The sequence below is a fragment of the Myotis brandtii genome, unplaced genomic scaffold (assembly GCF_000412655.1).
Source record: "Myotis brandtii unplaced genomic scaffold, ASM41265v1 scaffold34, whole genome shotgun sequence".
Taxonomy (NCBI): domain Eukaryota; kingdom Metazoa; phylum Chordata; class Mammalia; order Chiroptera; family Vespertilionidae; genus Myotis; species Myotis brandtii.
Genome location: NW_005363098.1, coordinates 2,207,101 through 2,219,629, shown reverse-complemented (window position 1 = coordinate 2,219,629; position 12,529 = coordinate 2,207,101). Strand labels below are relative to the sequence as shown.

At 35.7% G+C, this 12,529-nt stretch overlaps 1 protein-coding gene across 4 annotated transcripts in view; it reads left to right on the top strand.

Annotated features, from left to right (window-relative positions):
• Positions 1–12,529, top strand: part of LRBA (LPS-responsive vesicle trafficking, beach and anchor containing) — a 566,714-nt gene that overhangs the window by 407,490 nt on the left and 146,695 nt on the right. For all 4 annotated transcript variants that reach the window (XM_005871408.2, XM_014543868.1, XM_014543867.1 and 1 more), the window contains exon 44: positions 3,590–3,702. In XM_005871408.2, coding sequence (XP_005871470.1) covers positions 3,590–3,702 — 113 coding nt within the window. The remainder of the gene's footprint in view (positions 1–3,589; positions 3,703–12,529) is intronic.

Sequence of the window (12,529 nt, the reverse complement as noted above, 5' to 3'; positions counted from 1 at the left end):
CCCCAGTGGGGGATGTGCAGGAGGCGGCTGATCGATGTTTCTCTCTCATCGATGTTTCTAACTCTCTATCTCTCTCCCTTCCTCCCTGTAAAAAATCAATAAAATATATTTTTTAAAAAAAATGGGTATACACAGTCTTTTCCAAAAATATAAAATGACAATTTACAACTAACTATTCAATATAGTAAGAATGGACTCAATATGGAATAGAAGGAATGAATAACCATAACAAATCCTAAGAATCTTTTAACAACTTAATTATAAATGTATTATGTGTTGAGTCAATGAAACACAACGTAGAAAAAAGAAAACTGTGGTTAAATATTAAGTAAAGGAATATTATGACCAATATATGAAAATATAAAGATTAAATGGTCCTGTACAAGATCTATAATCATATAATATTACTAAAGATTACCTATTGAAACTGTTCACTTTTAAAGACTAAAGAATAGAAATGTGTCATTACTTTTTATTTGTGATGATTTGCATAAATAAAACAAGGAATGTAATTATGAGACATTTGAGATTTATGTCAAGAATCTGACAGAGTTTATATTTGAGGCACAAAGGAGATAAGAGCATAAGGCATGTTGCTTAATCTCACAGAAGTTATTTTAAGTAAAAATGGGAGCATTTACGTGATTCTAGAGCAAAGGGGTATAGAATCAATAAAAATTACAAAATAACCCTGGCTAGGTGTTAGTTGGAGCATCACCAAAAGGTTTCAGGTTCAGTTCCTGGTCAGGTGCACATACCTAGGTTGTGGGTTGGATCCCTGAGCACGATGGTAGGCAACCAATCGATGTTTCTCTCACATAAGTGTTTCTCTCTCTCTCTCTCTCTCTCTCTCCCCCTCCCTCCCTCCCTCCCTTTCTCTCTCTCTAAAATCAATAAAAATATAAACTTCCAATTGGTAGGAGTAAGGGGAAAATATCAGGAAAGATTTCATGTTTGAGTAAGGATAGATATTCCTTTAATTAAATGAGGAGGTAGTTGGGAGAGAAGTTATTTTATGTAAAACTGAAGGCATAACCCAAAAAAAGATAAGTGGAAAATTATAAAGTAAAGCTAAAGAACAATTAATGGTATAGTTATATGCACACACACACACACACACACACACACAAGATATTTATTATATGTAAAGTAGTCCTCCCCATTCATGTGGCAAACGTTCAAAGACACCCCCCAATAGATCCCTGAAACCACGAATAGTACCAACCCCATTTATACTATATATTTTGCTCTATATACTTATACTTTACAGCTTCTGACTGTCAACATTACTGCGCTTGTGCTTTAGAGCCATTATTAGATAAAATAAGTGTTACCTGAATGCAAGCTCTGAGATGCTCCACAGTCAATCTGATAACCGAGATGGCTGCTGAGTGACTAAGGGCGGGTGGTGTCCACCAAATGGATGTGCTGGACAAAGGGATGGTTCATGTTCAGGTGGACAAAGCAGGATGCTGGGAGATTTTATCACACCACTCAGAATGGTGTGCAATTTAAAACTTATGAATTGTTTATTTCTAGAATTTTCCATTTAATATATTTGGACCACAGTTCACGGAGAGTAACTGAAAATGAAGAAAAGAAACCATGGATAAAGGGGACTACTGTATATGTGCATATATATGTGTCTGTGTGTGTATATTTGTGTGTATGTATGTATGTGTGTGTGTGTGCATAAAAAGTATATATTCCTAAAGGTATAATGAGAAAGAAAACTAGAAAGGTTGTGTGGAATTGACTTTCTGTCAATTTGAGGAGTTAGCAGTCAATTCATTGGGAAACTTGTGAAAGTTTTTGAACAAATGAATGATAATAGAACTGTGTGAAAAGGTAACTTGGAGGCAGAATGAAGGATACATTGGAGTGGAGAGAGACTAGGCAGAATCAAATTTAGGAAGCAATTATAAGTAAAAAGAAATGGGGGCCTGCATTAGAGAGATGACAGTGGTAATTAAAACATAATATTAAATAAGAATTTACAAGGTACAAACTGTTTGATATCAGCTAACTGTGTCATTGCTTGTCATTAGTTTGGAGGAGGTATAGGAGAGTATGGCAGCATTCGGGAGTGAGGGGAAGTAACGTTGATGATGGTGTTCATTATGTTCAGAGGATCATTGGTTTTGAAAGCTGTCACAGAAATTTCAGAGTAATTTGGTGCAACTTCTTCATTTACAGATGACTAATGACTGCCCACAGGGCTCAAATCACTTAAACTTGGTTGATTGGTTGGTCCGTTGGTTAAATAATGGCAGAGAAATGAACCTAGTTTTGAAAAGCTCTAAGAATTGCAAATTATTTTTTTAAAGTTTTAATAAAGAATATTTTATTTGGTGCAGGCTTTCAAGTAACAAAAAATAGTCAAAGGTAGTTTATGAGAACATAATCATGGGGGCCAGAGTGTCTGTATTTGAATGTAGTTTGACCATTACTAGTTACTACATTGTTTTGGGTAGATTAACCTTTTGTGCCTCAGTTTTTTCACATGTAAAATGGGGATGATACTAATTTCATAGGGGTATTGTGAGGGTTAAATGAAATAATGTATGGATAGCACTGAGAGCAATATCTGGCACTCAAAAAAGTTATTTTTACAAAATTATACTCTTGAACCTTCTCATCATTTTATTTTATTACTAGAGACCGGTGCACAAAATTCGTGCACTGGGGCGAGGGGGTGTCCTTCAGCCCAGCCTGCACCCTCTCCAATCTGGGATCCCTCTCACAATCTGGGACTGCTGGCTCCTAACCGCTCACCTGCCTGCCTGCCTGATTGCCCCTAACCGCTTCTGTCTGCCAGCCTGATTACGCCCTAACTGTTCCCCTGCCAGCCTGATTAACACCTAACTACTCCCCTGCCTGCCTGATCGCCCCCAACTGCCCTCCCCTACAAGCCTGGTCCCCCCCAATGGCCCTCCCCTGCCAGCCTGATCTTGCCCCCAACTGCCATCCTCTGCTGACCAGTTTGGTTCTGATTGTCGAGTTTCTATGCCAGTCAGCGTCAAAAGCTCCACCTCCTAGGCAGCCATTAGCTCCTCACATTTGACCCAGATTTGGTTCTGACTGGTCAGTTTCTATGCCAGTCAGCGTCAAAAGCTTCGCCTCCTAGGCAGCCATTGGCTCCTCACAGTTGACCTAGATTTGGTTCTGATTGGTCGGTTTCTATGCCAGTCAGCGTCTCTGGGCCTATCAATGGGGCCTGATCAGAAAGGCGGGGCTGAACAGCAGCCCTGGTGGAGACCTGGAGAGAAATGGTGGCACGGCTGCTGACCAGGCCCAGAGCTAAAGAGAGAGGCAAGTGCTGATCAACAGCTGCCACAGAGGCTATGGATCAGACCCTGCTTCTCTCTTTAGGCCTCTCTCTGGGCCTAATTCGTAGCCCCCTCAGCAGTTAGTGCTGGGTCACTGTGCCTGCAGCCATAGCAGTCAGTGCTGGGTCACCATGGCAACCCAGCGCTGACTGCAGGACTGCCTCCCAGTTGGTCGAGCCTCCTGGTCGTTGTGGATGTGACAGACCCATGGTTTTTATATATTAGGATTTTAGATTGAGTGACTGTTTTTTCTCTTCCAGGACGGAGTTACAATGACTTAAATCAGTATCCAGTGTTTCCCTGGGTCATCACTAATTATGAATCAGAAGAATTGGATCTTACCTTGCCAAGTAACTTCAGAGATTTATCTAAGGTAATTTCTCAGTAATTATCTGAAATATAATTGTCTTACATTTAAAATATATTTGAATATATTTAATTTTCACATTACTTTTTAAAAATCTTTTAATAATTAGAACTTTAGTATATTTATCTTTTAAATGTATGTTAGTATTCTCCAGTTTAAAATTGAAAAATATAATATACAGAAAGACTTGATGCCAATTAAAAATAATAGCTTATATATATTTTTCCATATGCGTTCAAAAAGACATTATTCTCAGATGGCATCTTCTTCTAATTGTGTTAGTATTGTATAAAACTTACAAAGAAAATCGTGGAAACTTCTCATCAGTACTCTTATAAAAGGACAAGTAGCCCTTCACTATTGCAGCTCTCCTAACCAACCTCCCTGCTACCTCTTTCTCTTCTCTCACCCATTCCTTGTTCCAACGGATTCTTTTTAAGTTTAATGTTGAATTATATAACCCCAGTGCTTAAACTTTTCTTCACTTATTGGAAGCAGAACAAATATTTCCCAAGTTAGAGCTTTGCTTTCTCTGCCTTCACTGTTCATCTCCCCGCTTTGTAAGCAGCTGACTGGCTCCGCCTTTAGATCACCTCCTCATAGAGACTACTGCTGACTGCCTTTTCCCCGTTAGTCCGCTCTGTTTCTTTCCAAGCACTAAGACATCCTGCGTTTACGTATCTTTCTACCTATTTTTATTGGTTCTTATCTCCCTCACTAAGCTTTTTTTATAATGATAGAGTTCTTGTACATAATTATTTCTCCAATGCCTAGCACAGAGCCTGCCATTCAATAAGTGTTAAATGAATTAAATAATAAAACACATAATGGCATTTCCCCCCAGTTATAAAATATTAATATTAAATGTATTTGATTTTTTAATATGCTGAGCTAAATAAGCTATTCTGAGAAAGATAAGTATCACATGATCTCACTCATATGTGGAATCTAATGAACCAAATAAACCGATGAACAAAATTGAGGACTTTATTAGTTTGACGTGTGTAGTGAGCCATGAAGTAGGTCAGTAGTAAACACTGGACACTATTCTTGGGTAATTATAGCCTAGACTCTTTATTATTTGAATTTCATGTACAGAAAAGTAAAATTTCATTTTTTGTTAATTTGTTAAAATGTAAATGTGCTTCACAATATAAATCACATTTCAATAAATAACCTTTCTAGGGTTTTAGAATAATTGCCCTTTTTTTTCTTTTTCTTAACTGAGTCCTTCAGTTCGGACTTCTACTTAAACACATAGCTTATTAAGACTTTCTTGTGCTGTAGAGGATTTTTTTGTATGCTCCTCAAGATGCAGTTGGTAGTGAGATGGATTGTGGATAGGGTGCATATTTCTGTCTTGATGGAACAGTTACTAATGGTGATAAGTGGGAGCCTGTTTGTATATTTCTACGGAGGCTGTATTTCTGTCTTGTGCCATCATTGTCCCTGAGCAAGAGTTCCTGCAGCCTATTACCTGCTCACACCACTGTTCTTTGCCGACTGCCTCCTTTCTCTGACCCTCATCCTTTTTCTCTGTCCCACTAAAAATCTTGCTTGGCCAGAGAAAGCCACACATTTATTTTTAAATGTAGGCTTTATGATGTTTTCATTATGAGAATTCATGGAAATGATATTAACAAAATGCTGTTATAGATTATTTGCCAGCTAAACAGGATTCTTTATTAAAATTGAATTTTATTTGTATATTACTATTAAAGCTGTTTCTAAGTAACCTGCCACATACTTTTGTTGGGTGGGTAAAAGACTGTTTTAGCTATAACTTATCTTCTGTATGTGATAAATGAGGAGAGGGCCCAGTTCAAAATCAAAAAGAGAGTTACTTTTATTAGTCTCTATCCATGTATTTCATATCCACTATAGAAACATAAAAATACCATTTTTGTGATTTAGTGCCTTAAATTTTATCTATTTTTATATTATAAGATTTTGTGAAAGATTTGTATTTTGGGCTGAGGAAGGAGTGTTTATAAAGAGTGCTTACAACAAGAACTGAAGGTTATACAGTTGAATAGCAAACAATAGTGTAATTAGAAGGGCTGGGAAGAAGTGGGGAGCTCTAACACTCAGCCACATATAGGTAACATCTCCTTTCCTACAAAGCAACAGTAGCTTGAATGCTCCATTCATTCAAGTTCGTGAAAGTGGAAGTCCACTAATACTTATTGTTTCCATTTAAATATTGATGGAAATCAAATAGTGAGTTTGGAATTACAACATTAATTTTAGTGAAATAAAAATATCAGATACTTGAAAATTATAATTTACACATATGGAATACTGGTAATTGTTTATAAAAACATTTCACTCCTGTTGGTGTTAAAGACTGCCACAATGTGTACAGTATGATTCCATTTTCAAATATTGGCTTATGCACATATTTTCAGGATGCATCTCATATGAGCTATATGAAGTGAGCTATATCTCCATGAATAATGACTATAATAGAATTATATTAAAATTTTCCCATAGTATACATTTAACAACCATTACTATTTGTTTAAATAAACTTGCAAAATTGAAGAAAACATTGTGTGTAAAGCTTAATTTAAAACAAACAGTTCTTATCCCTATTCTTGAATAGATAATATAGCCTGACTAGCTTGAAAATGTATTGAATTATTTATGCATATTTATGTCCCTTTAATTTTCCCAAAGCTGGTTTTCAGAGGGGTTTTTGATACACGGCTACAATTTTATTTGGCAATCTCTTCCATATTGCACAGGGAATTTTCTTTCTCAAGCTGAATTAATGTAAACAACACTCTTTCCTCTGTATTATTTTTTTCTGATAATTTTTTTTTTTTTGAGGAAAGAAAATGTCTGAAGAGAACAATGTAAAAAATGTTTTCTTGAAGTTACAAAATTTTATTTTATGTACAATTGTAATAATTGCAAGTTAGTATTGTCAATCTTTTAGGAAATCAGATCTATTTTAGTCTGAAAAATCTGATGAAAATTACATCTTTTCCTGTATTGAGAAAGCCCTCCTTTAACATAATGGTTTAATTCTTTCACAGCTGGAAAAAGTAGGGGTCGATTTTGAGGTTGATTTTTTTTTTGCCTCCACTTTCCCAGGCTTTATATCATGAGTCTAAAATTCTTCTGATGAGAAGACAGATCTAACCATGCATAGACTTTGGAGTGACATTAATTTATATTTTATAAATATATATTGATTTTTATATTTTGACAACCTCCTTGACAGAAATAAGAAGCAACATTCTCTTTTTGTCCTTTATAAGAAATAATTAGGGTTGGAATATATTTACAAAATGTCAGACCATAAAAACAGATTATGATGGCTGAGTGTCTCAGTACCAGGGCTTTCTTTGTAGATGAGGAAGATTTTCTTGCTACTGTGATTTACTGTTTTTAGTAGCAGAGGGGTTGTGTAAGCCAATTTTCTAAGAGAGGAGAAACCAAGAGAGTCTGAGGCAATCATTTCTCTATTCATCCATCCACATCATTATTTGGGAATATTGAGTATGTACTGTAATCTGGATGCATATTCTATAAAACAAGTATGTTCTTAGATTGAAATGCATTTGATAACCATTCACTTGCAAATGAAGACTCCCTATGGAATTCAGGAGCTAGAAACATCCCATTTTATTGTTAACTGATATTTACTGAGGACTTACTATATGTCAGGCTGTTATCTAAGTATATTACATGTGTTAACGCTTAATCCTCACAAAGACCTTTTAAGATAGGTGACACTATTAATTGCCTTTTACAGAGACAGAAACTGAGGCACTGTGAGGTTCTACAACTTCCACACGGTTTCAGAATTCAAACACGAAGCTGGTGTTTTTCAAATTGCCGTTTAGAGCTATCATTTTTTTAAATGATTAGAATAGTGTAGTATTACATAAGAAAAAAGAAGTATCAGTGTGCATCCTCTATGAATCTTCTGCTTATGGTGTGTGTGTGTGTGTGTGTGTGTGTGTGTGTGTGTGTGTGTGTGTGTGTGTGTATTTTATGTTTGCATTGGGTTAGGATTTAAAGCAGGGATAGAATCTTAGCTGGTTTTGCTCAGTGGATAGAGTCGGCCTGCAGACTGAAGGGTCCTGGGTTTGATTCTGGTCAAGAGCACATACCTGGGTTGGGGGCTTGATCCCCAGTAGGGGCATGCAGAAGGCAGCCAATCAATAGTTCTCTCTCATCATTGATGTTTTTTATCTCTTTCTCCCTCTCACTTCCTCTCTGAAATCAATAAAAATATTTAAATAAGTAAGTAAGTAAATAAATAAATAAATAAAGCAGGGGTAGGGAAAGTCCAGCCCTCGGGCCCTATAAGGCCCAAGAAAACATTTGGTCTAGCCCTGCCAAGGCACTAGGGGTGACTTAGGTAAATATTTGACCAATATAGCAGGCTAATTTTTAAGTTAATAATTTTGTATGGCCCGCGAATGTTGTTATAAATATCCAAATGGCTCTTGGCAGAAAAAATGTTTCCCACCCTGAAGTTTGAGAAACAAATTGCTGTGCTGCCTCCTACTTTTGACATAAATGGCTAAATCTGTTTTAATGTTATTTTATCAAGTAGCCTTTCAGCACTTGAAAAGGAAAGCTTTCCCGAATCGCCCACTCTTGGGGTGTTTGTTCCAGGTGATGCTCCAAGCTGTTGTGACTTCACCTGTTTATGGAAAAGCTGATTATTTGGTTAAAACTAGAGAATTCCTGATGTTACTACTCAATTATTAATTTGTTGTTGTTTTTTTTTTTCATTTATTGGTGTGTTTTTTTTACTGAGTAATATTGCTCACCAGGGATTCTCAGTTTCTGGAGATTTGAGAGAACAAAATCAGGTAGTTACTGTTGTAATAAATAGTAAACCAAAAATTGGGGGAGAAAACCAGGACTGGCCAAAGTATAAGCAGGCATTTTATTTTTAATAATTAGTTTTTACATTTTAAAATGAAGGAAAATACTGAAAGAGAGTTTGAGATCGAATCGAGGGAAAAGAAAAACCATCCATTTTTCATCTTTGGAGGACAAGCATAACATGAGTTGTTTTGGTTCAGAGGCAGAGAAACATGAAAAGTCAACATTAGGGGAAGATGATCCTGTACTGTATTCTCCTGACTCCTATTTAGCAATGTGGGAATCTGAGGAAAGTTTTCTATCATCAGATCTTCAAACGGAATGTTAAATTTTTATCCAGGCCCCAATAAATCATAGTTTCTTCTTTTCTAACCTATGTTACAATGCTTTACCATTCACACTCTGTTAAAACGGCAGCTTCCATTGCCCTTATCTGGATCAAAATGTTTCTGAAGAGTAAATTCTCAGATAAACTGAGAACTAAGGGACGAAGCTCTCCTGAATCTATTTTCTTGCTGATGAGTTCTTAGTGGTTTTCTCTCTCTCTCTCCCTCCCTACCCCCCCCCCCCCCCCCCCCCCCCCCTCAAGAAAAAGTAGGTGATTTTCTCTCTTGGTCTCTCATTTATCTCCTACCCTTTGGTTGTGTATTTTTATATGTGAGATATTTCTCTCTAACACACATATTTAATATATACAGCATGCATCTTAACCTGGAATTGACTACCGACGTTTAACTGTTGTTGATCAGACAACACTTCTTTATCTCTTTAAGTTTTAAGTGCTGTTTCTGACAAATGCCAGTCCTTTTAGTCTGTTCTGTAACAGATATACCGGGAATCAATATACCATCTAGATGTCACAGAGGTAAAAGAACACTCTTTTTTGGGGGGTGGGGGTGGAGAGGGCGATATTGTTTAAGTATTGTTATAACTTTCACTTTGTTTTCTATATATTGGGCTTCAATCAAACCACAGGAATTCAGACTTAAAACAAACCTTATGATATTACAACAGTAAATACAGTGTTTAAATAAAATACAAATGCACAAAGAGAAATTTAAAATTACCTCACACTTGGATATTTTTTATTGGCTGATAAAATATCTTAAACATATTTTAATCTAAGGCGTCAAACATAGATGCTATTATGTCGACATTGATTTTAGGGATTTTGTTATAAATTGCATTCCCTTGTCTTGGGGGAATTCACAGCCTAATAAGCAGAAGAATGACATTGGGATAGTTTAGCATATATTTGTAGTGTTATGAGTGAAGCTCTGGTAAGTGCCTTCCACTGTAACAAACCTTTTACATATGCTCTCTTCGTTAATTCCCTCAACAGCACCGTAAGGAATGTGTTATTATCTTTATTTCATAGATAAGGAAACTAAGACATGGTGAGGTTAAGGAACTCTCCAAGGTCACACATTTCCAAGTGTTAAAGCTAGGGTTTCATCTCAGACCTGTGTCTGTCAGTGAACTGGTATATTTTAGGTATAACAAGAAAGAATAAACTTACATTTATATCTACTTCTTTCCAAAATCTACTATTCTTCCCTTTATCTGAACAAAAAGCAAGAGGTTTACTGTTTGGAGAAATTGTACCAGAGACTTTTCTAATTTGAGAACTCCAAGAACAGCAGAAGGTAATGAATGGAACACAGGGGGATTAACTAAAAGCTTAAGTACTGAATGTGAAGGCCCCCAGACCCCTTTGCTGTCATGTTATCAGAATTCTGGCAGGCAGGCCAGTACTAACCCCACCCTGTAAGACAGAGGATTATATTATATATTATTCTTTGGGAATATTGACTTGTTCAAGAGGCAAGACCTAAAAACTACTAAAGTTTAGGGATTCTACTTGAAGCTCACCTGATTTCCCTCCAATGCAGTCTACCGGTTCATGTTGGTACTTACGCTGCATATACTTCAGTCAGCTCTTTCAGGTTTCATTTTAAAAATGAAGGTATGCCCAAGTGTTAGCAAACACATAAAGATAGTCTACCATGTGAAAGGTGACAAAGACAAAACAAACAGAAAAATAAATGAAACCAGAAAAAGCAAAGACAATTTAAGAAACAGAAAAGAAACAAGAAACAAAACAAGAAAACTCTTACAACAATAAAGCTATTGCATTGATAAAAAAAATTATGCTATAGGAAGTAGAATGTAGTGCAGATCTTTTCTAAAAGGAACATCAAAATGATATGTGAAAAATAGCCTGGAAAGATGAAATTAGAGGACCAGAGAGGAAATCTTCAGATTTATGTAGACTTGTGTCAGTCTGCCTCAGTTACTAGTAAGGGACCTTTAGACAATTACTTAATTTTGAGGGGTCTTATATAGAAAACTATATAATTATATATTGTATTCTATAGTATTTATATAATACTGAAGAAAATATGTCATGGGTACACAGACCTTTTTAAAGTTTAAATTATTACTTGTTCAATGTGATGTAGTTAGTTTAAAATATGGCTGTGCAACTCTTTCCCCAGAATGTAAAATTAAGTTCAGGAAAGTGTGAATGCATATGTACACACATATATATATATACACACATACATATATATATACACACACACACACACACACATATATATGTATATATGGTTTTAAAATTAGAAAACAATCTGTTTTGTGTCACTATTTTTTAAACTTTACATTTATTAAGTATTAGCACTCTGTATAGCATAGTGGGTTTTCTACTGGAAGTTACCTTCCAGTGAAAGTTTGTAAATGACTAACAGAGGTTAACCTTATACTTTATTTAAGTAGCCTTTAATGACATTGTTTTTTAACATTAGTCAGTAAACGATAAACTGAACTAACTGAAATGGATTGTGGTTAATATTACTGTCAAGGTGATGAATAATCCTGACATATACCAGCAACACATTGCCAGTCAGTAATCCTTCTCCAAGTTAAGTATTTATTCACTAATCATCCTAAGTTACTGTGGTGTGGAGTGACCATTTATTATTATTTATAAATGGATTGTTTTTTATATATAACATTACCAGTTTTATCCCATAATACTTCCTGTTTTCTTAGTTTAGTGCTGGGTATACTAACTTGGTTAGATTCAGAGTAGGGGACATGTATACTTACCATGAATTTACATAAAAACTGTTTTTAAAATACCTAGAAAAAAAATTTTTAAGTTCAATAGTTACTGGTATTATACGTCTGATTTTAGGGTGGGATATTTTTTCTTTTTATAGAGAGTTAAGTGCAGTAGGTTTCTATATATACTTGTATGTGTCAACTTTTCATTCTTGTATTTTCCTGTGATACTCAACTTACATGAATATGTACTATGCTTTTCACAGTGGGTAGTACAGTAACTTATCTTTTAGTCCACATGTGCACATTCCTATCCAGTTCTTTCTTTTAAATGTTTTTATTGATTTTAGAGAGGAAGGGAGAGGGAGAGAGATAATAAAAACATCAATGATGAGAGAGAATCATTGATTGGCTGCCTTCTGCACACCCCCCACTGGGGATTGAGCCTGCAACTTGGGCATGTGCCCTTGACTAGAATCAAACCCAGGACCCTTCAGTCCACAGGCTATGCTCTATCCACTGAGCAGACCGGCTAGGGCTTCTGTCCAATTCTTTATTCTCAAAGCCATTTATTTGAATAAGCATACTTAGTCAACATTAACACCTGTTTTAGTGCCTTATCTATATTGAATAAATGTGTTTATTCATATAATTGATTATTAAATATTTACTGAGCACCTTTTGTGGATATTATTCTAAGAACTGTACCAGAAATCGAAGTGAATTAAATAATCCCCACTTTTATTTTTTTTATTTTATTTTTTTTTATTGCTTAAATTATTACAAAGAGTATTACATGTTTCTCCTTTTTTTCCCCCGCCCTTGAAAATCCCCTGGCCTCCCCTACCCCCCAGTGTCTGTGTCCATTAGTTATGCTTATATGCATGCATACAAGTCCTTTGGTTGATCTCTTACC